This window comes from Solea solea, unplaced genomic scaffold (genome assembly GCF_958295425.1).
Source record: "Solea solea unplaced genomic scaffold, fSolSol10.1 scaffold_37, whole genome shotgun sequence".
Classification (NCBI taxonomy): domain Eukaryota; kingdom Metazoa; phylum Chordata; class Actinopteri; order Pleuronectiformes; family Soleidae; genus Solea; species Solea solea.
In genome coordinates, this window is record NW_026704163.1 from 257,501 (window position 1) to 280,549 (window position 23,049).

The following is a 23,049-nucleotide window of genomic DNA, read 5'->3' on the forward strand; positions in this document are numbered from 1 at the left end:
GCCTCAGCGATTGATAGAAAACTGCAGCACACAACCAACAGTAAGAATGCGCTTCCAAACATGCAGTCAAATGTGGGCGGTTGATTGGCCGGCAAACCAAAAACGTTGAAGAAAGGCTGTCCCAAGGTGGCCGGCCGGGCCGACCGAGACTGTGGTGACTCCGGCGGATAGACTCGTTGGCTGACCTCAAGGAGAGGGGCTATGTCGACTCTGGTTTTTCTTCAAAATGCACAAGTCTTTCGCCTTTTACTAAAGACTTCCGTGGAGAGGAACGTCCGAGAGTTTAAGTTATTTTTGGTGGGCTTTGCTGTATGGCTGCGCCCTTTGAGTGTGTCAAATGTCAAGCAGCTGTCCGTCACGGCTCAGAGGTGCACTTAGATCACCTGGGGGCGGAGGTGATCGGCAGCAGCCTTTGTTATGCGCACTTCAGAAACATGGCACCACAACAAGTAACTTGTGCGCCAAGATCTTGAGTTGGCCCCAGACACTGGCGGGCCATCGCTTCTCTGCCTTTTGGCTAAGATCAAGTGTAGTATCTGTTCTTATAAGTTTAATATCTGATATGTCCTCTATATGGGGATTAAATATTAACCCTCGGGTCGTGTTCGGGACAAATCTGACCGATTTAAACTTAAAACACTCATAAATATCGTGTTTTACATCCGATTGCCTCAAGGCCTCATGATATCCTCCACACAATGCACTTGAACATATAAAAAGTGACGATCACCTCTTTCATTGAATTTTGAGTGTTTTAATCAACTTTGTTACACCTGTGGTGTTCCCGGTCAAAAGTGACCATCATAGGAAATGAATGGGAATCCAGGCTATATTCATCCATCAGACAGAAAACATCCCCATACACACCACCCCAACTCACTCACTCACTCACTCACTCATTCACTCACTCACGCACTCACGCACACATTTCAGACTGAACAATGTCTTTTGCGGGTTCACATCTCGTTCCCGTGCTTATGTGCCGATCCTCCCACGTGAACCAACTTCCTGATGAAACAACTTATAGTATCTTTTCACAAACTAGACAGGTGTCTGTCATGTGAACCCCTCTTTTTCCCGCGCTTATGTGCCGATCCTTCCACGTGAACCAACTTCCAGATGAAACAATGTATCATATCTTCTCACAAACTAGACAGGTGTCTGTCATGTGAACCCCTCTCTTTCCTGCGCTTTTGTGCCTGTCCCCCACGTGAACCACACCTTCCAGAATAATTAATGTATCATTTTCACACAGACCCCTCTATATATAGCTTGATGTTTGCCTTGCACTCCTTTTACTCGGAGCACAATGAGTAGGCGACTGACCAAGAGGTTCTCTGTGGAAGAGGTTCTCGTCCAGCTTTTTGGACACGATGAAGAGGGCACTGAAATAGATCCAGAGATAGAGGAGGATGTCTCCGAAGTGGAAGACAACACTGATTTGGATCCAAACTATGAGGAGACTGCCCAGTCAACAGATGGAGAGGGAGAGGCACCTGAAGAACAGGCACCTAAAGAGAGTTTCCAGTCCAAGAGTGGAGACTTGCTCTGGTCTTCATCCCCCCGGGACAGAGGAAGTAGAGCTAGAGTGGAAAATGTCATAAAGATGACGCCAGGGCCAACACGATATGCAATATCTCGTGTCGATGACATCAAGTCCAGCTTCCAACTCTTTTTACCAGAGTCCATTGAGGGAATTATACTCGAAATGACAAACCTGGAAGGGAAGCGTGTGTTTGGGGACACCTGGAAAGAAATTGACCTGGTAGAACTCCAAGCCTACATAGGTCTGTTGATTTTAGGAGGCCTCTGCCAGTCTGGTCAGGAGTGTGCAAGCCCCAGCTCTCCCTCAACAAGGACATGGGCAGAAAAGGAAGCGTTGTGAGCTATGTGCACCTAGAGACAACAAAACAAGCCTGAGATGCTGCAAATGTGATGCCTTTGTTTGCAAGGCCCACTCTGACCTGAGTGTCACATGCCAGTCATGTGCATGAATACACACACACACACACATTCCTGTATGGGCATCAAGGTGAGGTCCGAGCGACAGCACTATGGATGTGAGGACCACCATTTCTACTATGCTTAAAGGAAGAAAAAAAAAACATTTGCACACAAGATGGCGCCCTGACACCAGTTACCACTTCAGCTTCTTAAAAAATTATGTTTGAAAAACTCAGTGTAAAATCTGTATCACCATTGACGTGAGGACCTTCTCGTTAGGGAACTTTTGGTTTCAATTGTGGCTAAAACAGTTTAACTACTGTCTTTCTTTGCTGTACTTTAATGTTTAGACTAAGATTAATATTAATACAGTCTGAAAAGAGGAGTAAATTTAAGATAAAATATGATGATCCAAATAAATAAAAAAATGAAATCGGAACTAATGTTAGAAAATTTAAATCAACATTTAAAAAAGCCAATAAAGCTGCAAATTCAAACATTGACTGTAATCATTTTATTGAATATTTTCTAAATTCCCACATGAGGGTCAGAGGTGTGGTGAGAAGTGGGTGTCAGACACTGGACAAGTCACCAGTCCATCACAGAGACAACCTTTCCCTCTCACAATCACACTTACAGTCAATTATGTCAACATTTCAACATTTAACCTGCATGTTTTTAAATTGTTGAAGGAAAAAAAACTCACACGGAGAACATGCAAACTCCCGCAGGAAGACCTGATACATATATATATATATATGTACGTATATATGTATGTATATATATGTATATATATATGTATATATATATATGTCTTATGAACATAATTGGCTCAAACAGCCTAAATGCACAAATTTGCTCTCTTTGCATCTCATGCAGGCTTCCTTCCCAGGAACTCTGCGTTTTTCAATGAAATTAAGCAAATGCTTACGAACTGCAGTTTTCTCTGCTTCACTCCATGCCCTCACTACTTTGGGTAGTTCTGTAATAGACAGAAGATGAAGATATAAACAGTCTGGACTGTAAATGCTTTTTCTTTTGGTTTAAAACAACTTGCCTGTTTCTTTCATTTGTTTTGTGTTTTCCTTCTTCTTTGAAGGACTTTGGGTATGACTAGATGTTGGACTTTGGTCTATAACAGGAACAGATGAATGCAGCTGTTAATCAATGAAATCACACAAATAGTCAGTAATACAGACCATAGTCAGGAGTCAAATGTCGGCACAGGGCGGCCATCTTGCCACTGTCAGCTCACTCACCCATACATGGACTTTTTAAATAACCATAACATGTGTTGTAGTGGTGCATGGACTTTTTAAAGAACCGTAACATGTGTTGTAGTGGTGCATGGACTTTTTAAAGAACCATAACATGTGTTGTAGTGGTGCATGGACTTTTTAAAGAACCATAACATGTGTTATAGAGGTACATGGACTTTTTAAAGAACCATAACATGTGTCCATGTACCTCTATAACACATGTTATGGGTGAGCGAGCTGACTCTGGCAAGATGGTCGCCCTTGTGCCGAAATTCCACTCCACTGGCCAGCAGTGCAGACGAAACATCTACCCTTTATTATGTAGATCTCTGGTCAGAATAGTCAGGGTCATGTGTATTTCATTTGGCTACTCGTGTTCAAATTTCAGAGAATAAAACAAACAAACTCCCATAACTTACAATTATCTGTATGTCCATCCAACCCTAACCCACTGCAGGGGGTAGGTCTCTTTCTAGGGTGGAAGAGTTCAGGACCTTGGTCTGAAAATCAAACAAAACAAAAAGATTACAGATAAGAAACCACAAAAAAATACACTACTGCACTACATTACTTGTGAACACAAAACAGTGATGTCATAGCCCCGCCTTTCTCTCTGCTGTCATTCACTGTCTTGTGTTGTGATGGTTTGACAGTGTTACCAAATAATGTTAATTAATTAACTAAAGTCAGTCTGAAAAGACACAGAGATCACAAGGACACGTCCTTGTCCACACTTCAGACACAGAGTGATGATTGAAGATGAACAGTGAAACTGAATTGTAATATAAGGCCTAATCAAAACCTTAACTTTTTACTTAAATATCTTACAGAAGCCCACAATCCTCATGTGGAGGATAAAGTGGTAGGAACTGGGTGGATGGAGGGTCTGTATGTGAGTGTGTGTGTGTGTGGTCACAGTCTCCCTTACATAGTTCTTATAGATTTCCTGATTAAAACACACAAAACTCACCATCATCATCATCATCATCCTCAGGGCAGGGGGCATGTCTCTTTTTAGAGATGAGGTTAGAGCTTTTGTCTGAAAAAAAAAAAACAAAGATATTTTATTAATCTGTGGAGTAAGTGAAGTCAAAGTATGTTTGTCAAGTTCACAGGAAATGACCTCTTGCTTTCACAGACTTCTTTCTTTTCTTCTGAGAAGGTTTCTGACTGAAACTCAGGTTCTCATCTACAACAGAAACACATAAAAATCCATAAACACACATCAGTGGAGGTTCATGTGTAAACATTATTAAACAATTGTTGAAAAAATAATGAATAATAAAGATATTGGGACATAAAGAAAGATATTGTACACAAATAAGACCTGTTTTTAAAATAATAATTATAAACAATAATAACAATGATAATTATGACAAGTAATTCATACACTTAAGAGAAAAGTATCACTCCTGAAGTTTTTTTTTTTATATAAAATCCATGAAAACAAACAACTCACCATCATCCTCACTTTTTAAAGAACCATAACATGTGTTGTAGTGGTGCATGGACTTTTTAAATGACCATAACATGTGTTGTAGAGGTGCATGGACTTTTTAAATGACCATAACATGTGTTGTAGTGGCACATGGACTTTTTAAATGACCGTAACATGTGTTGTAGAGGTACATGGACTTTTTAAATAACCATAACATGTGTTGTAGAGGTACATGGACTTTTTAAATAACCATAACATGTGTTGTAGTGGCACATGGACTTTTTAAATGACCGTAACATGTGTTGTAGAGGTACATGGACTTTTTAAATAACCATAACATGTGTTGTAGTGGTGCATGGACTTTTTAAAGAACCGTAACATGTGTTGTAGAGGTACATGGACTTTTTAAATAACCATAACATGTGTTGTAGAGGTACATGGACTTTTTAAATGACCATAACATGTGTTGTAGAGGTGCATGGACTTTTTTAAATGACCATAACATGTGTTGTAGAGGTGCATGGACTTTTTAAAGAACCATAACATGTGTTGTAGTGGTGCATGGACTTTTTAAATGACCATAACATGTGTTGTAGAGGTGCATGGACTTTTTAAATGACCATAACATGTGTTGTAGTGGCACATGGACTTTTTAAATGACCGTAACATGTGTTGTAGAGGTACATGGACTTTTTAAATAACCATAACATGTGTTGTAGTGGCACATGGACTTTTTAAATGACCGTAACATGTGTTGTAGAGGTACATGGACTTTTTAAATAACCATAACATGTGTTGTAGTGGTGCATGGACTTTTTAAAGAACCGTAACATGTGTTGTAGAGGTACATGGACTTTTTAAATGACCATAACATGTGTTGTAGAGGTGCATGGACTTTTTTAAATGACCATAACATGTGTTGTAGAGGTGCATGGACTTTTTAAAGAACCATAACATGTGTTGTAGTGGTGCATGGACTTTTTAAATGACCATAACATGTGTTGTAGAGGTGCATGGACTTTTTAAATGACCATAACATGTGTTGTAGTGGCACATGGACTTTTTAAATGACCGTAACATGTGTTGTAGAGGTACATGGACTTTTTAAAGAACCATAACATGTGTTGTAGTGGTGCATGGACTTTTTAAAGAACCGTAACATGTGTTGCAGTGGTGCATGGACTTTTTAAAGAACCGTAACATGTGTTGTAGTGGTGCATGGACTTTTTAAAGAACCATAATATGTGTTGTAGAGGTGCATGGACTTTTTAAATGACCATAACATGTGTTGTAGTGGCACATGGACTTTTTAAAGAACCATAACATGTGTTATAGAGGTACATGGACTTTTTAAAGAACCATAACATGTGTTGTAGTGGTGCATGGACTTTTTAAAGAACCATAACATGTGTTATAGAGGTACATGGACTTTTTAAAGAACCATAACATGTGTTATAGAGGTACATGGACTTTTTAAATGACCGTAACATGTGTTGTAGAGGTACATGGACTTTTTAAAGAACCATAACATGTGTCCATGTACCTCTATAACACATGTTATGGGTGAGCGAGCTGACTCTGGCAAGATGGTCGCCCTTGTGCCGAAATTCCACTCCACTGGCCAGCAGTGCAGACGAAACATCTACCCTTTATTATGTAGATCTCTGGTCAGAATAGTCAGGGTCATGTGTATTTCATTTGGCTACTCGTGTTCAAATTTCAGAGAATAAAACAAACAAACTCCCATAACTTACAATTATCTGTATGTCCATCCAACCCTAACCCACTGCAGGGGGTAGGTCTCTTTCTAGGGTGGAAGAGTTCAGGACCTTGGTCTGAAAATCAAACAAAACAAAAAGATTACAGATAAGAAACCACAAAAAAATACACTACTGCACTACATTACTTGTGAACACAAAACAGTGATGTCATAGCCCCGCCTTTCTCTCTGCTGTCATTCACTGTCTTGTGTTGTGATGGTTTGACAGTGTTACCAAATAATGTTAATTAATTAACTAAAGTCAGTCTGAAAAGACACAGAGATCACAAGGACACGTCCTTGTCCACACTTCAGACACAGAGTGATGATTGAAGATGAACAGTGAAACTGAATTGTAATATAAGGCCTAATCAAAACCTTAACTTTTTACTTAAATATCTTACAGAAGCCCACAATCCTCATGTGGAGGATAAAGTGGTAGGAACTGGGTGGATGGAGGGTCTGTATGTGAGTGTGTGTGTGTGTGGTCACAGTCTCCCTTACATAGTTCTTATAGATTTCCTGATTAAAACACACAAAACTCACCATCATCATCATCATCATCCTCAGGGCAGGGGGCATGTCTCTTTTTAGAGATGAGGTTAGAGCTTTTGTCTGAAAAAAAAAAAAACAAAGATATTTTATTAATCTGTGGAGTAAGTGAAGTCAAAGTATGTTTGTCAAGTTCACAGGAAATGACCTCTTGCTTTCACAGACTTCTTTCTTTTCTTCTGAGAAGGTTTCTGACTGAAACTCAGGTTCTCATCTACAACAGAAACACATAAAAATCCATAAACACACATCAGTGGAGGTTCATGTGTAAACATTATTAAACAATTGTTGAAAAAATAATGAATAATAAAGATATTGGGACATAAAGAAAGATATTGTACACAAATAAGACCTGTTTTTAAAATAATAATTATAAACAATAATAACAATGATAATTATGACAAGTAATTCATACACTTAAGAGAAAAGTATCACTCCTGAAGTTTTTTTTTTTATATAAAATCCATGAAAACAAACAACTCACCATCATCCTCACTGCAGGGGGCAGGGGAACAGAGGTCACGACCTTTATCTGACAAAACAAACAAACCCACAGACATTATTCCGTATGTGTGTGAAAGGAATTCACTGTATGTGAGAAAAACAACTGAAAATAGTAAAAACATTTCATTTGTAACTCAGACATTATTCTTACATTTGACAAGCAAATATTATAACCTTTAATACACTTTTTGAAAGTGAATGAATGAATTGCTGAAGCTCTAACAGAGACAAGATAAAAATAGAGTGAGTTTTTAGTTTTTCAAACCTTACCTTCATCCTCTTCATCTGTTTCTATCGGAGAGGTCACATGACTCTGTGTCGGTGTGGGACTTTCACCTGAGAAAAAGCCAACAGTCAAATATTAATACAGAGTATTTTAAAGAAACAATTCTGTACAGGTAGAAATATGTAGTTTGTGTATTTATCAAACTAGTGTCCAGCTATAGGTGTTGACAAAAAACAACAACACAGACAGCTGTTACACAACAACATGGTGTGTACATAAAAACAACAGTGTGTGTACATACATACCAGACACAGAGGGATGGAGTGTGTTAAAGTTCCTCCCTGTTAAGGTGCTACTGCCTTGTTCCATAGCAAACAAAAGCTTGCTAATCTTTGCTATCTGAAAGGTTTTGTCAGTCTGTCTGTAAAAGTCCCGGTGAACTCTGATGTCATGACCCATGAACCGAGCAACTTGTTCCAGCTCTTGTTCGTCAAGATCCAGGAGCTGGCAAAGTGTGGCCACCTGTTTTCTTAGTTTAGTTGACCTGAGGAGCTCAGGGTTTTCTGCTTTGCTCTCCTCTGCATATTTCCGCAGACAGTCGCAGCCACGTATGTTCGTCAGCACACCAGCTCTGGCAAAGAGGTAGGGATTTTCAGTGGGAACACCAGCTTCATCTCTCCATTTCAACAACACTTGGATTGACTCCATCATCCTGTGTGTGAAAAAAACAGGAACCTTCTTCCCTCTTTTTCCTCGGACCTCGATGCGAGTCAGCTGTTTGCTCAGTTCCTTCTCTAAAGGAGACAGAGTGCTGTAAATGTCCTCATTGATAGGATTAGTGTTGACTTTTTTGTAGGCTTCGAGAGTCAAGCGCGATGCTTCTCCTTCACGACGCTTATTAAAAACAATCAGCTGTGCCAGAATGCTCTCATTTAACACCTTGTATGCAGTCAAACTCAGCTGCTGCTCCAGTTCAGCTCTGGCTTTGTCTTCCACCATCCTGAGATGATCTCTAAGTGCCATGACATTTTTTGTGAGGTGAATGTCATCGGGTTTGTTCCACCTCTTCTCCTGCATGCTCTGGTGAGCAGATACCGCAACATGAGTTTTCCAATTTTTTTCCAACAGCTCCAAAAACTTTTTTGCCTTTTTTTCTGCCAGGTCATCATCGTTCATGAGACTTTGCCCAATCAACACCTCCACTGCTCCTTTCAGGCAGAATCCCACTCTCACTGCTGTTGAGGGTTTCCCATATTCATTTTTGCTTGGACTGAATTCTGTTAATTTCTTGGCTGCATTGACCACAAGCAGAAATTTCTTGGGGACACATATGTCTTCCAAAGTCCTCACAGTACTGTCCATAGCTTTGGCAGTCAACATGAATCTACCAAGCTCCCTCATTCTTTGAGATATATAGTTGTGCTTGGACTTCACACGACCATGTTTTGCATACAGTGATTCCCCATAGTTGCAGATCAATGAATCGCCCCTGATGTGGAAGGACACGTCATCCTGTCTCATTTTATTAATAATAGCCTGACATCCACTAGATGAAGCCATTATAGGAAGCAGGCGTGCTGAAACACTCTGTACTGCCCCTCTGGTCTTTCTCTTGTTGTCTGTCTCACTGCTGGTTTTAAGTTTACATGATCCCTGGTGTCTCCACAAATCAGTCCTAGAAAACATGCCGTAGCAGAATTTACAAGGCAAATAGTGCCATGCAGATGTTTTATGAGACGGCTGCTTTACAGTTACTATCTGTCCTTTGCCTTCAGCCAGGACCCTCACATTGTGCTTAAAATCTCCTTTCCTTCTAATTTGTTCTAAAAGAACTTTTCTTTGTGGTGACTTTGATGCAAAGCTGAATGCATGTGCCACATCCTTTACCTCCATATGCTTCCTCTGCAAGTGCCTCGCCATCTTGTTATTTGGCTGATGGCAATACAAACAATAATGTTTTTTGTCCCATGATCTTTTGTTGTCTTTTCTTTTTGTACATGTCTTAACAGTCACATTAACACTAACTTCAGTTTTGGTTGTCTTTGTTTTCTTATTTTGCCCCTTCACATACGTTCTTAGGTTCTTTTTTTTTCTGATTGTGAACTTGCCTTTGAGTGGATCTTCTTCCTGATCATCATCATCCTGATCTTCCTCATGGTCATCATCCTGATCTTCCTCATGGTCACCATCCTGATCTTCCTCATGAGCTTCTTCCTGGTCATCATCTTGTCCTTCTTCCCAGTCATCATCCTGATCATCTTTCTGATCCTCTTCTTGATCTTCATCCTGATCTTCCTCATAGCCATCATCCTGATCTTCCTCCTGTCCTTCTTTTTGATCTTCTTCTTTATTAAAATCTGGGTCATCATCCTGATCCCCACCCTGATCTTCTTCAGCCAATATTGTACTTGTAGATTTGGGCTCATCAGTGTCAAAGTCCGTGTCCACGTTTTCAACCACATCACTGGGTGTAGATTCATAATATTTGGGATCATAGTCAGGGTCCCTCACGTAACAGTCCACATCTGACCCCTCACTGGACATGTCAGGGGATGAGACCAGCTGCAAGTAAAACACAATCATGAGCATCTTCACTGAGCAGCTGGACCATCATTAACTCGTTAGTGACCTTGTTACCATGTCAGTCATCAGTCTAAACATTAGAAATCTTTGTTTTAAAAACACAAACATTCCAGAACATCAGTCACACTTTTCACATCTGGCAAAGCTACAGATCTTAATAATAATTAGCCTTTAACATAAAGTTAGCAAAAGCAATAATAAATATAATAATACACCATAGCAATAATTCATCCAGCACACCAACTATTGTATCATTAATAACAGGGATATCACATACTGTAAGTAACTCTTAATATTTAGTACACTTTTACATCTTTGACACAAAATGTTATTCAAATCTCTTCAAAGAACGTTTCCTTATTTTCTGTTTAAACTAACTGTTTTAAATAGTTTGGTTAATGTTCAGTAAAGAAAAAGTGTGAAGAGCAGTGTTTTCTATGCATCACTGTGTCCCTCACCTGCTCCCTGTGTCACACTCACACACATACACAGATACCTACAGTACTGCACGTTTCATTTATTTTGCTTTAAAACTATTTTAAACATTTAGATAGTTACACAATAATGTCACATTTCAGCTTTTCAACTAAATAAAAGTTAAAAAAGCTAAAATGTCTTACTCTTAATTAATTACTAACTAATTAAAACAATTAAATAAAACATTTTTTGTGTTTCACTTTCTGTGAAAACCAAAGCAAGGCTGAAACTGGAAGGACATTAACGTGTGCCCGTGCGTCAACGTAATTGCAAGCCCACGTTTCTTGTAAGGAAGCAGCAGTGTCAAAGCGTGCTGCAGTGTAAAAGTGTGCTGCAGTGTAAAAGCTTACAGCACCTGGTATTCCCAGGCAGTCTCCCATCCAAGTACTAACCAGGCCCGACCCTGCTTAGCTTCCGAGATCAGACGAGATCGGGCGTGCTCAGGGTGGTGTGGCCGTAAGCCGACGGGCAGGTGACACAGACTCCTTTTATAGACCAGGCAAGGCCCCCTGCTCGTGGAGGGGCTCAAAAGTCAGCCTTCCGAACACACTGCACTTGAGCCTTTATCGCCACTACCTGCTACACTCTATTCCAGTATTTGGAAGCTACACTGAGATGGGTAAGCTGCTGTTGGTGCCGTCAGGTCCAGTTGTTGCTGAATCTATAGGAAATGACAGCCAGGTATGCCAGTGAAAAGGTCGAGTGTTTCCTCTCCAATGTGTGCTGGAGGTTGAAGTTGAACACAGCACAGCATTAACGAGCGCCTGAGTCAAGGCATTGGACTCTGGGACTATCCATTTCCTGCACCATCGGCCAAAGAGCTGTGTCTGGGAACAGACACCCAGTGCTGGGCAAGTGCACCTCATACTTACCTGGCAGGGGAGACACCATGATCAAGAAGGTGGTTCACCCAGGGCGAGGCTCAGCCATTGCACTCTGGTTGTGCTGACCCCTGCAAATTCCCCAAACGTGGGAATCTTGACTGCATAATTTTTGCTGGTGGGGTACTGCGTCCGCGCTCTCCCCCGATGACGTAGTTGTAAGCAAAGGTCAGCCGCCCAAAGTTCCGCCTTGTGTGCCCATCTCCAGGCTTCTCACGTGCTCGCAGAGCGACATCCCCTGTCTTTCCAAGTTGCTGGGAATGGGATGGTTGTGGGTGTTGTCTTTTAGCTCTAAGGAAATGTCATGCTCCCTTTCCCGGCTCTTTGTAGGAGAACTGGATTGTTGGAGATGGATCCATGGCCATCATGCCAAGGGTTAATACTTTGGCGCTTGTTCCGTCCACTCCTGTACATTGACCTGATATTGAAGCGATGCCAAGAGCAGCTCACCATTTCAGAAGCCCGGAGGAGCTGGGAAACGGCCCGGCAGTTTGTACTGCTCGGTGTGACACAGAGCTGCTTTGCTCATGCACTCACATCTTCCACTAAACCTTGGAGGTGTGCCACAGCCTCAGCGATTGATAGAAAACTGCAGCACACAACCAACAGTAAGAATGCGCTTCCAAACATACAGTCAAATGTGGGCGGTTGATTGGCCGGCAAACCAAAAACGTTGAAGAAAGGCTGTCCCAAGGTGGCCGGCCGGGCCGACCGAGACTGTGGTGACTCCGGCGGATAGACTCCTTGGCTGCTCTCAAGGAGAGGGGCTATGTCGACTCTGGTTTTTCTTCAAAATGCACAAGTCTTTCGCCTTTTACTAAAGACTTCCGTGGAGAGGAACGTCCGAGAGTTTAAGTTATTTTTGGTGGGCTTTGCTGTATGGCTGCGCCCTTTGAGTGTGTCAAATGTCAAGCAGCTGTCCGTCACGGCTCAGAGGTGCACTTAGATCACCTGGGGGCGGAGGTGATCGGCAGCAGCCTTTGTTATGCGCACTTCAGAAACATGGCACCACAACAAGTAACTTGTGCGCCAAGATCTTGAGTTGCCCCCAGACACTGGCGGGCCATCGCTTCTCGGCCTTTTGGCTAAGATCAAGTGTAGTATCTGTTCTTATCAGTTTAATATCTGATATGTCCTCTATATGGGGATTAAATATTAAATGCATTTTTGAGCATTGGGCGGTGAAACCTGGGGCTTGCTCTCTTCACTCCTTGCATTGACCTGGTATTGCAGTGCCACCAGGAACGGTGCACCGTTCTCTTTTTTTCTGTGAAAACCAAAGCAAGGCTGAAACTGGAAGGACATTAATGTGTGCCCGTGCGTCAACGTGATTGCAAGCCCACGTTTCTTGTAAGGAAGCAGCAGTGTCAAAGCGTGCTGCAGTGTAAAAGTGTGCTGCAGTGTAAAAGCTTACAGCACCTGGTATTCCCAGGCAGTCTCCCATCCAAGTACTTACCAGGCCCGACCCTGCTTAGCTTCCGAGATAAGACGAGATCGGGCGTGCTCAGGGTGGTGTGGCCGTAAGCCGACGGGCAGGTGACACAGACTCCTTTTATAGACCAGGCAAGGCCCCCTGCTCGTGGAGGGGCACAAAAGTCAGCCTTCCGAACACACTGCACTTGAGCCTTTATCGCCACTACCTGCTACACTCTATTCCAGTATCCGGAAGCTACACCGAGATGGGTAAGCTGCTGTTGGTGCCGTCAGGTCCAGTTGTTGCTGAATCTATAGGAAATGACAGCCAGGTATGCCAGTGAAAAGGTCGAGTGTTTCCTCTCCAATGTGTGCTGGAGGTTGAAGTTGAACACAGCACAGCATTAACGAGCACCTGAGTCAAGGCATTGGACTCTGGGACTATCCATTTCCTGCACCATCGGCCAAAGAGCTGTGTCTGGGAACAGCCACCCAGTGCTGGGCAAGTGCACCTCATACTTACCTGGCAGGGGAGACACCATGATCAAGAAGGTGGTTCACCCAGGGCGAGGCTCAGCCATTGCACTCTGGTTGTGCTGACCCCTGCAAATTCCCCAAACGTGGGAATCTTGACTGCATAATTTTTGCTGGTGGGGTACTGCGTCCGCGCTCTCCCCCGATGACGTAGTTGTAAGCAAAGGTCAGCCGCCCAAAGTTCCGCCTTGTGTGCCCATCTCCAGGCTTCTCACGTGCTCGCAGAGCGACATCCCCTGTCTTTCCAAGTTGCTGGGAATGGGATGGTTGTGGGTGTTGTCTTTTAGCTCTAAGGAAATGTCATGCTCCCTTTACCGGCTCTTTGTAGGAGAACTGGATTGTTGGAGATGGATCCATGGCCATCATGCCAAGGGTTAATACTTTGGCGCTTGTTCCGTCCACTCCTGTACATTGACCTGATATTGAAGCGATGCCAGGAGCAGCTCACCATTTCAGAAGCCCGGAGGAGCTGGGAAACGGCCCGGCAGTTTGTACTGCTCGGTGTGACACAGAGCTGCTCTGCTCATGCACTCACATCTACCACTAAACCTTGGAGGTGTGCCCGGGAGCGAGGAATGTGCCACAGCCTCAGCGATTGATAGAAAACTGCAGCACACAACCAACAGTAAGAATGCGCTTCCAAACATGCAGTCAAATGTGGGCGGTTGATTGGCCGGCAAACCAAAAACGTTGAAGAAAGGCTGTCCCAAGGTGGCCGGCCGGACCGACCGAGACTGTGGTGACTCCGGCGGATAGACTCCTTGGCTGCTCTCAAGGAGAGGGTCTATGTCGACTCTGGTTTTTCTTCAAAATGCACAAGTCTTTCGCCTTTTACTAAAGACTTCCGTGGAGAGGAACGTCCGAGAGTTTAAGTTAGTGATGGTGAGATGAAGCCTCATGAGGCATTGAACCACTTGAGCCAATTGGTTCGAGAAAGGGTTCATTTCTCGAAGCTTCATGTGCACACGAAACCACCTACTGGCCAAGTGTATAATCACAGGCAGCTGTATCTGAACCACATAATGTGTGATGAATTGAATTGTTGTGTCTGTTAGAAATGACTATGAATTACAAAAAATGTGTGACCAAATAATTTCTGTTTAATACATTGTTTGAATGTATTGTGTGTGTATATCTTCCCAAAATGGTAATATCATAATATGGCAGGTTGTGCAATGTTTTTTCTGAAAATGGCATCGGCGTAATCAGGCAGAGGACAATGAAAGTGCTTGTGGAACTAGGAAAAGGGCACAGATTATGCTTGTGTAACTTGGACAATGATGAGCCTCGCTGGCTCCATCCTATATCACCTATCCTACTCTCCTCACTCTCCTAAATCTCTCTCTCTCCCTCTCTCCCTAAACTCTCCAAACTATCTCCAAACTATATAAACGCTATCCAAACTGTAGTATCCAAACTCTCCAAACTATCCAAACTCTCAACTGACCGCAACTCTCCTTCAAAAACATTTTGAATGGAGCCTGAGGGGTCTATATAGCTGTAAAACCTCGCGCAAAATCTGAACCACTTCACGAAGCAATCACGTGGTACAGCCGGGCAGCGAGGCTTCGGACGTCATCATTTTTGGCTCCTCCCCTAAATGAAGCAAGCCTCGATACGCGCATCGCGGAAACGCCCCCTCCCCTACTCGGCACACGCTTCGAAGCCTCGAAACGGAACGTCACATCACTAGTTTAAGTTATTTTTGGTGGGCTTTGCTGTATGGCTGCGCCCTTTGAGTGTGTCAAATGTCAAGCAGCTGTCCGTCACGGCTCAGAGGTGCACTTAGATCACCTGGGGGCGGAGGTGATCGGCAGCAGCCTTTGTTATGCGCACTTCAGAAACATGGCACCACAACAAGTAACTTGTGCACCAAGATCTTGAGTTGGCCCCAGACACTGGCGGGCCATCGCTTCTCGGCCTTTTGGCTAAGATCAAGTGTAGTATCTGTTCTTATCAGTTTAATATCTGATATGTCCTCTATATGGGGATTAAATATTAAATGCATTTTTGAGCATTGGGCGGTGAAACCTGGGGCTTGCTCTCTTCACTCCTTGCATTGACCTGGTATTGCAGTGCCACCAGGAACGGTGCACCGTTCTCTTTTTTTCTGTGAAAACCAAAGCAAGGCTGAAACTGGAAGGACATTAACGTGTGCCCGTGCGTCAACGTAATTGCAAGCCCACGTTTCTTGTAAGGAAGCAGCAGTGTCAAAGCGTGCTGCAGTGTAAAAGTGTGCTGCAGTGTAAAAGCTTACAGCACCTGGTATTCCCAGGCAGTCTCCCATCCAAGTACTAACCAGGCCCGACCCTGCTTAGCTTCCGAGATCAGACGAGATCGGGCGTGCTCAGGGTGGTGTGGCCGTAAGCCGACGGGCAGGTGACACAGACTCCTTTTATAGACCAGGCAAGGCCCCCTGCTCGTGGAGGGGCTCAAAAGTCAGCCTTCCGAACACACTGCACTTGAGCCTTTATCGCCACTACCTGCTACACTCTATTCCAGTATTTGGAAGCTACACCGAGATGGGTAAGCTGCTGTTGGTGCCGTCAGGTCCAGTTGTTGCTGAATCTATAGGAAATGACAGCCAGGTATGCCAGTGAAAAGGTCGAGTGTTTCCTCTCCAATGTGTGCTGGAGGTTGAAGTTGAACACAGCACAGCATTAACGAGCACCTGAGTCAAGGCATTGGACTCTGGGACTATCCATTTCCTGCACCATCGGCCAAAGAGCTGTGTCTGGGAACAGCCACCCAGTGCTGGGCAAGTGCACCTCATACTTACCTGGCAGGGGAGACACCATGATCAAGAAGGTGGTTCACCCAGGGCGAGTCTCAGCCATTGCACTCTGGTTGTGCTGACCCCTGCAAATTCCCCAAACGTGGGAATCTTGACTGCATAATTTTTGCTGGTGGGGTACTGCGTCCGCGCTCTCCCCCGATGACGTAGTTGTAAGCAAAGGTCAGCCGCCCAAAGTTCCGCCTTGTGTGCCCATCTCCAGGCTTCTCACGTGCTCGCAGAGCGACATCCCCAGTCTTTCCAAGTTGCTGGGAACGGGATGGTTGTGGGTGTTGTCTTTTACCTCTAAGGAAATGTCATGCTCCCTTTCCCGGCTCTTTGTAGGAGAACTGGATTGATGGAGATGGATCCATGGCCATCATGCCAAGGGTTAATACTTTGGCGCTTGTTCCGTCCACTCCTGTACATTGACCTGATATTGAAGCCATGCCAGGAGCAGCTCACCATTTCAGAAGCCCGGAGGAGCTGGGAAACGGCCCGGCAGTTTGTACTGCTCGATGTGACACAGAGCTGCTTTGCTCATGCACTCACATCTACCACTAAACCTTGGAGGTGTGCCACAGCCTCAGCGATTGATAGAAAACTGCAGCACACAACCAACAGTAAGAATGCGCTTCCAAACATGCAGTCAAATGTGGGCGGTTGATTGGCCGGCAAACCAAAAACGTTGAAGAAAGGCTGTCCCAAGGTGGCCGGCCGGGCCGACCGAGACTGTGGTGACTCCGGCGGATAGACTCCTTGGCTGCTCTCAAGGAGAGGGTCTATGTCGACTCTGGTTTTTCTTCAAAATGCACAAGTCTTTCGCCTTTTACTAAAGACTTCCGTGGAGAGGAACGTCCGAGAGTTTAAGTTAGTGATGGTGAGATGAAGCCTCATGAGGCATTGAACCACTTGAGCCAATTGGTTCGAGAAAGGGTTCATTTCTCGAAGCTTCATGTGCACACGAAACCACCTACTGGCCAAGTGTATAATCACAGGCAGCTGTATCTGAACCACATAATGTGTGATGAATTGAATTGTTGTGTCTGTTAGAAATGACTATGAATTACAAAAAATGTATGACCAAATAATTTCTGTTTAATACATTGTTTGAATGTATTGTGTGTGTATATCTTCCCAAAATGGTAATATCATAATATGGCAGGTTGTGCAATGTTTTTTCTGAAAATGGCATCGGCGTAATCAGGCAGAGGACAATGAAAGTGCTTGTTGAACTAGGAAAAGGGCACAGATTATGCTTGTGTAACTTGGACAATGATGAGCCTCGCTGGCTCCATCCTATATCACCTATCCTACTCTCCTCACTCTCCTAAATCTCTCTCTCTCCCTCTCTCCCTAAACTCTCCAAACTATCTCCAAACTATATAAACGCTATCCAAACTGTAGTATCCAAACTCTCCAAACTATCCAAACTCTCAACTGACCGCAACTCTCCTTCAAAAACATTTTGAATGGAGCCTGAGGGGTCTATATAGCTGTAAAACCTCGCGCAAAATCTGAACCACTTCACGAAGCAATCACGTGGTACAGCCGGGCAGCGAGGCTTCGGACGTCATCATTTTTGGCTCCTCCCCTAAATGAAGCAAGCCTCGATACGCGCATCGCGGAAACGCCCCCTCCCCTACTCGGCACACGCTTCGAAGCCTCGAAACGGAACGTCACATCACTAGTTTAAGTTATTTTTGGTGGGCTTTGCTGTATGGCTGCGCCCTTTGAGTGTGTCAAATGTCAAGCAGCTGTCCGTCACGGCTCAGAGGTGCACTTAGATCACCTGGGGGCGGAGGTGATCGGCAGCAGCCTTTGTTATGCGCACTTCAGAAACATGGCACCACAACAAGTAACTTGTGCACCAAGATCTTGAGTTGGCCCCAGACACTGGCGGGCCATCGCTTCTCGGCCTTTTGGCTAAGATCAAGTGTAGTATCTGTTCTTATCAGTTTAATATCTGATATGTCCTCTATATGGGGATTAAATATTAAATGCATTTTTGAGCATTGGGCGGTGAAACCTGGGGCTTGCTCTCTTCACTCCTTGCATTGACCTGGTATTGCAGTGCCACCAGGAACGGTGCACCGTTCTCCTTTTTTCTGTGAAAACCAAAGCAAGGCTGAAACTGGAAGGACATTAACGTGTGCCTGTGCGTCAACGTGATTGCAAGCCCACGTTTCTTGTAAGGAAGCAGCAGTGTCAAAGCGTGCTGCAGTGTAAAAGTGTGCTGCAGTGTAAAAGCTTACAGCACCTGGTATTCCCAGGCAGTCTCCCATCCAAGTACTAACCAGGCCCGACCCTGCTTAGCTTCCGAGATCAGACGAGATCGGGCGTGCTCAGGGTGGTGTGGCCGTAAGCCGACGAGCAGGTGACACAGACTCCTTTTATAGACCAGGCAAGGCCCCCTGCTCGTGGAGGGGCTCAAAAGTCAGCCTTCCGAACACACTGCACTTGAGCCTTTATCGCCACTACCTGCTACACTCTATTCCAGTATTTGGAAGCTACACCGAGATGGGTAAGCTGCTGTTGGTGCCGTCAGGTCCAGTTGTTGCTGAATCTATAGGAAATGACAGCCAGGTATGCCAGTGAAAAGGTCGAGTGTTTCCTCTCCAATGTGTGCTGGAGGTTGAAGTTGAACACAGCACAGCATTAACGAGCACCTGAGTCAAGGCATTGGACTCTGGGACTATCCATTTCCTGCACCATCGGCCAAAGAGCTGTGTCTGGGAACAGCCACCCAGTGCTGGGCAAGTGCACCTCATACTTACCTGGCAGGGGAGACACCATGATCAAGAAGGTGGTTCACCCAGGGCGAGGCTCAGCCATTGCACTCTGGTTGTGCTGACCCCTGCAAATTCCCCAAACGTGGGAATCTTGACTGCATAATTTTTGCTGGTGGGGTACTGCGTCCGCGCTCTCCCCCGATGACGTAGTTGTAAGCAAAGGTCAGCCGCCCAAAGTTCCGCCTTGTGTGCCCATCTCCAGGCTTCTCACGTGCTCGCAGAGCGACATCCCCAGTCTTTCCAAGTTGCTGGGAACGGGATGGTTGTGGGTGTTGTCTTTTAGCTCTAAGGAAATGTCATGCTCCCTTTCCCGGCTCTTTGTAGGAGAACTGGATTGATGGAGATGGATCCATGGCCATCATGCCAAGGGTTAATACTTTGGCGCATGTTCCGTCCACTCCTGTACATTGACCTGATATTGAAGCCATGCCAGGAGCAGCTCACCATTTCAGAAGCCCGGAGGAGCTGGGAAACGGCCCGGCAGTTTGTACTGCTCGGTGTGACACAGAGCTGCTTTGCTCATGCACTCACATCTACCACTAAACCTTGGAGGTGTGCCACAGCCTCAGCGATTGATAGAAAACTGCAGCACACAACCAACAGTAAGAATGCGCTTCCAAACATGCAGTCAAATGTGGGCGGTTGATTGGCCGGCAAACCAAAAACGTTGAAGAAAGGCTGTCCCAAGGTGGCCGGCCGGGCCGACCGAGACTGTGGTGACTCCGGCGGATAGACTCCTTGGCTGCTCTCAAGGAGAGGGTCTATGTCGACTCTGGTTTTTCTTCAAAATGCACAAGTCTTTCGCCTTTTACTAAAGACTTCCGTGGAGAGGAACGTCCGAGAGTTTAAGTTAGTGATGGTGAGATGAAGCCTCATGAGGCATTGAACCACTTGAGCCAATTGGTTCGAGAAAGGGTTCATTTCTCGAAGCTTCATGTGCACACGAAACCACCTACTGGCCAAGTGTATAATCACAGGCAGCTGTATCTGAACCACATAATGTGTGATGAATTGAATTGTTGTGTCTGTTAGAAATGACTATGAATTACAAAAAATGTATGACCAAATAATTTCTGTTTAATACATTGTTTGAATGTATTGTGTGTGTATATCTTCCCAAAATGGTAATATCATAATATGGCAGGTTGTGCAATGTTTTTTCTGAAAATGGCATCGGCGTAATCAGGCAGAGGACAATGAAAGTGCTTGTTGAACTAGGAAAAGGGCACAGATTATGCTTGTGTAACTTGGACAATGATGAGCCTCGCTGGCTCCATCCTATATCACCTATCCTACTCTCCTCACTCTCCTAAATCTCTCTCTCTCCCTCTCTCCCTAAACTCTCCAAACTATCTCCAAACTATATAAACGCTATCCAAACTGTAGTATCCAAACTCTCCAAACTATCCAAACTCTCAACTGACCGCAACTCTCCTTCAAAAACATTTTGAATGGAGCCTGAGGGGTCTATATAGCTGTAAAACCTCGCGCAAAATCTGAACCACTTCACGAAGCAATCACGTGGTACAGCCGGGCAGCGAGGCTTCGGACGTCATCATTTTTGGCTCCTCCCCTAAATGAAGCAAGCCTCGATACGCGCATCGCGGAAACGCCCCCTCCCCTACTCGGCACACGCTTCGAAGCCTCGAAACGGAACGTCACATCACTAGTTTAAGTTATTTTTGGTGGGCTTTGCTGTATGGCTGCGCCCTTTGAGTGTGTCAAATGTCAAGCAGCTGTCCGTCACGGCTCAGAGGTGCACTTAGATCACCTGGGGGCGGAGGTGATCGGCAGCAGCCTTTGTTATGCGCACTTCAGAAACATGGCACCACAACAAGTAACTTGTGCACCAAGATCTTGAGTTGGCCCCAGACACTGGCGGGCCATCGCTTCTCGGCCTTTTGGCTAAGATCAAGTGTAGTATCTGTTCTTATCAGTTTAATATCTGATATGTCCTCTATATGGGGATTAAATATTAAATGCATTTTTGAGCATTGGGCGGTGAAACCTGGGGCTTGCTCTCTTCACTCCTTGCATTGACCTGGTATTGCAGTGCCACCAGGAACGGTGCACCGTTCTCCTTTTTTCTGTGAAAACCAAAGCAAGGCTGAAACTGGAAGGACATTAACGTGTGCCTGTGCGTCAACGTGATTGCAAGCCCACGTTTCTTGTAAGGAAGCAGCAGTGTCAAAGCGTGCTGCAGTGTAAAAGTGTGCTGCAGTGTAAAAGCTTACAGCACCTGGTATTCCCAGGCAGTCTCCCATCCAAGTACTAACCAGGCCCGACCCTGCTTAGCTTCCGAGATCAGACGAGATCGGGCGTGCTCAGGGTGGTGTGGCCGTAAGCCGACGAGCAGGTGACACAGACTCCTTTTATAGACCAGGCAAGGCCCCCTGCTCGTGGAGGGGCTCAAAAGTCAGCCTTCCGAACACACTGCACTTGAGCCTTTATCGCCACTACCTGCTACACTCTATTCCAGTATTTGGAAGCTACACCGAGATGGGTAAGCTGCTGTTGGTGCCGTCAGGTCCAGTTGTTGCTGAATCTATAGGAAATGACAGCCAGGTATGCCAGTGAAAAGGTCGAGTGTTTCCTCTCCAATGTGTGCTGGAGGTTGAAGTTGAACACAGCACAGCATTAACGAGCACCTGAGTCAAGGCATTGGACTCTGGGACTATCCATTTCCTGCACCATCGGCCAAAGAGCTGTGTCTGGGAACAGCCACCCAGTGCTGGGCAAGTGCACCTCATACTTACCTGGCAGGGGAGACACCATGATCAAGAAGGTGGTTCACCCAGGGCGAGGCTCAGCCATTGCACTCTGGTTGTGCTGACCCCTGCAAATTCCCCAAACGTGGGAATCTTGACTGCATAATTTTTGCTGGTGGGGTACTGCGTCCGCGCTCTCCCCCGATGACGTAGTTGTAAGCAAAGGTCAGCCGCCCAAAGTTCCGCCTTGTGTGCCCATCTCCAGGCTTCTCACGTGCTCGCAGAGCGACATCCCCAGTCTTTCCAAGTTGCTGGGAACGGGATGGTTGTGGGTGTTGTCTTTTAGCTCTAAGGAAATGTCATGCTCCCTTTCCCGGCTCTTTGTAGGAGAACTGGATTGATGGAGATGGATCCATGGCCATCATGCCAAGGGTTAATACTTTGGCGCATGTTCCGTCCACTCCTGTACATTGACCTGATATTGAAGCCATGCCAGGAGCAGCTCACCATTTCAGAAGCCCGGAGGAGCTGGGAAACGGCCCGGCAGTTTGTACTGCTCGGTGTGACACAGAGCTGCTTTGCTCATGCACTCACATCTACCACTAAACCTTGGAGGTGTGCCACAGCCTCAGCGATTGATAGAAAACTGCAGCACACAACCAACAGTAAGAATGCGCTTCCAAACATGCAGTCAAATGTGGGCGGTTGATTGGCCGGCAAACCAAAAACGTTGAAGAAAGGCTGTCCCAAGGTGGCCGGCCGGGCCGACCGAGACTGTGGTGACTCCGGCGGATAGACTCCTTGGCTGCTCTCAAGGAGAGGGTCTATGTCGACTCTGGTTTTTCTTCAAAATGCACAAGTCTTTCGCCTTTTACTAAAGACTTCCGTGGAGAGGAACGTCCGAGAGTTTAAGTTAGTGATGGTGAGATGAAGCCTCATGAGGCATTGAACCACTTGAGCCAATTGGTTCGAGAAAGGGTTCATTTCTCGAAGCTTCATGTGCACACGAAACCACCTACTGGCCAAGTGTATAATCACAGGCAGCTGTATCTGAACCACATAATGTGTGATGAATTGAATTGTTGTGTCTGTTAGAAATGACTATGAATTACAAAAAATGTATGACCAAATAATTTCTGTTTAATACATTGTTTGAATGTATTGTGTGTGTATATCTTCCCAAAATGGTAATATCATAATATGGCA

The 23,049-nt window shown here is 44.9% G+C and overlaps 1 protein-coding gene, 20 non-coding genes and 1 pseudogene across 21 annotated transcripts; 16 read left to right on the plus strand and 6 right to left on the minus strand.

Moving 5' to 3' along the window:
* Nucleotides 1-205: 205 nt before the first annotated feature.
* On the plus strand, nucleotides 206-318 carry LOC131453988 (U5 spliceosomal RNA). Its single transcript, XR_009238672.1, has one exon. It is a non-coding gene; the product is annotated as a U5 spliceosomal RNA (small nuclear RNA).
* A 179-nt stretch (nucleotides 319-497) lies between these two features.
* LOC131453889 (U2 spliceosomal RNA) lies at nucleotides 498-626 on the plus strand (annotated as a pseudogene).
* Nucleotides 627-7,431: 6,805 nt separating this feature from the next.
* Nucleotides 7,432-10,271, minus strand: LOC131453807 (uncharacterized). Its single transcript, XM_058622498.1, has 2 exons — nucleotides 7,727-10,271; nucleotides 7,432-7,484 (listed from the first exon to the last, which is right to left on the minus strand). The coding sequence occupies exon 1, from the start codon at nucleotides 10,269-10,271 to the stop codon at nucleotides 7,935-7,937; it is 2,337 nt and encodes a 778-aa protein (XP_058478481.1). The 3' UTR covers nucleotides 7,432-7,484; nucleotides 7,727-7,934.
* Nucleotides 10,272-11,085: 814 nt separating this feature from the next.
* Nucleotides 11,086-11,204, minus strand: LOC131454056 (5S ribosomal RNA). Its single transcript, XR_009238737.1, has one exon. It is a non-coding gene; the product is annotated as a 5S ribosomal RNA (ribosomal RNA).
* A 402-nt stretch (nucleotides 11,205-11,606) lies between these two features.
* Nucleotides 11,607-11,770, plus strand: LOC131454343 (U1 spliceosomal RNA). Its single transcript, XR_009239012.1, has one exon. It is a non-coding gene; the product is annotated as a U1 spliceosomal RNA (small nuclear RNA).
* A 626-nt stretch (nucleotides 11,771-12,396) lies between these two features.
* LOC131453989 (U5 spliceosomal RNA) lies at nucleotides 12,397-12,509 on the plus strand. The gene has a single exon (XR_009238673.1). It is a non-coding gene; the product is annotated as a U5 spliceosomal RNA (small nuclear RNA).
* Nucleotides 12,510-12,688: 179 nt separating this feature from the next.
* On the plus strand, nucleotides 12,689-12,881 carry LOC131454558 (U2 spliceosomal RNA). The gene has a single exon (XR_009239217.1). It is a non-coding gene; the product is annotated as a U2 spliceosomal RNA (small nuclear RNA).
* A 149-nt stretch (nucleotides 12,882-13,030) lies between these two features.
* LOC131454235 (5S ribosomal RNA) lies at nucleotides 13,031-13,149 on the minus strand. The gene has a single exon (XR_009238906.1). It is a non-coding gene; the product is annotated as a 5S ribosomal RNA (ribosomal RNA).
* Nucleotides 13,150-13,551: 402 nt separating this feature from the next.
* LOC131454345 (U1 spliceosomal RNA) lies at nucleotides 13,552-13,715 on the plus strand. Its single transcript, XR_009239014.1, has one exon. It is a non-coding gene; the product is annotated as a U1 spliceosomal RNA (small nuclear RNA).
* A 645-nt stretch (nucleotides 13,716-14,360) lies between these two features.
* LOC131454106 (U5 spliceosomal RNA) lies at nucleotides 14,361-14,475 on the plus strand. Its single transcript, XR_009238784.1, has one exon. It is a non-coding gene; the product is annotated as a U5 spliceosomal RNA (small nuclear RNA).
* A 1,003-nt stretch (nucleotides 14,476-15,478) lies between these two features.
* Nucleotides 15,479-15,671, plus strand: LOC131454559 (U2 spliceosomal RNA). Its single transcript, XR_009239218.1, has one exon. It is a non-coding gene; the product is annotated as a U2 spliceosomal RNA (small nuclear RNA).
* A 149-nt stretch (nucleotides 15,672-15,820) lies between these two features.
* Nucleotides 15,821-15,939, minus strand: LOC131454068 (5S ribosomal RNA). Its single transcript, XR_009238748.1, has one exon. It is a non-coding gene; the product is annotated as a 5S ribosomal RNA (ribosomal RNA).
* Nucleotides 15,940-16,341: 402 nt separating this feature from the next.
* On the plus strand, nucleotides 16,342-16,505 carry LOC131454419 (U1 spliceosomal RNA). Its single transcript, XR_009239085.1, has one exon. It is a non-coding gene; the product is annotated as a U1 spliceosomal RNA (small nuclear RNA).
* Nucleotides 16,506-17,131: 626 nt separating this feature from the next.
* Nucleotides 17,132-17,246, plus strand: LOC131454107 (U5 spliceosomal RNA). The gene has a single exon (XR_009238785.1). It is a non-coding gene; the product is annotated as a U5 spliceosomal RNA (small nuclear RNA).
* A 1,003-nt stretch (nucleotides 17,247-18,249) lies between these two features.
* On the plus strand, nucleotides 18,250-18,442 carry LOC131454560 (U2 spliceosomal RNA). The gene has a single exon (XR_009239219.1). It is a non-coding gene; the product is annotated as a U2 spliceosomal RNA (small nuclear RNA).
* Nucleotides 18,443-18,591: 149 nt separating this feature from the next.
* On the minus strand, nucleotides 18,592-18,710 carry LOC131454079 (5S ribosomal RNA). The gene has a single exon (XR_009238759.1). It is a non-coding gene; the product is annotated as a 5S ribosomal RNA (ribosomal RNA).
* A 402-nt stretch (nucleotides 18,711-19,112) lies between these two features.
* On the plus strand, nucleotides 19,113-19,276 carry LOC131454346 (U1 spliceosomal RNA). The gene has a single exon (XR_009239015.1). It is a non-coding gene; the product is annotated as a U1 spliceosomal RNA (small nuclear RNA).
* A 626-nt stretch (nucleotides 19,277-19,902) lies between these two features.
* LOC131454108 (U5 spliceosomal RNA) lies at nucleotides 19,903-20,017 on the plus strand. The gene has a single exon (XR_009238786.1). It is a non-coding gene; the product is annotated as a U5 spliceosomal RNA (small nuclear RNA).
* Nucleotides 20,018-21,020: 1,003 nt separating this feature from the next.
* Nucleotides 21,021-21,213, plus strand: LOC131454561 (U2 spliceosomal RNA). Its single transcript, XR_009239220.1, has one exon. It is a non-coding gene; the product is annotated as a U2 spliceosomal RNA (small nuclear RNA).
* A 149-nt stretch (nucleotides 21,214-21,362) lies between these two features.
* Nucleotides 21,363-21,481, minus strand: LOC131454091 (5S ribosomal RNA). The gene has a single exon (XR_009238770.1). It is a non-coding gene; the product is annotated as a 5S ribosomal RNA (ribosomal RNA).
* A 402-nt stretch (nucleotides 21,482-21,883) lies between these two features.
* On the plus strand, nucleotides 21,884-22,047 carry LOC131454347 (U1 spliceosomal RNA). Its single transcript, XR_009239016.1, has one exon. It is a non-coding gene; the product is annotated as a U1 spliceosomal RNA (small nuclear RNA).
* Nucleotides 22,048-22,673: 626 nt separating this feature from the next.
* On the plus strand, nucleotides 22,674-22,788 carry LOC131454109 (U5 spliceosomal RNA). The gene has a single exon (XR_009238787.1). It is a non-coding gene; the product is annotated as a U5 spliceosomal RNA (small nuclear RNA).
* The last annotated feature ends 261 nt before the right edge of the window (nucleotides 22,789-23,049 follow it).

Bases quoted from the DNA above. Each gene is read 5' to 3' on its own strand.
- LOC131453807 (XM_058622498.1), bottom strand. From the start codon at position 10,271: ATGCTCATGATTGTGTTTTACTTGCAGCTGGTCTCATCCCCTGACATG.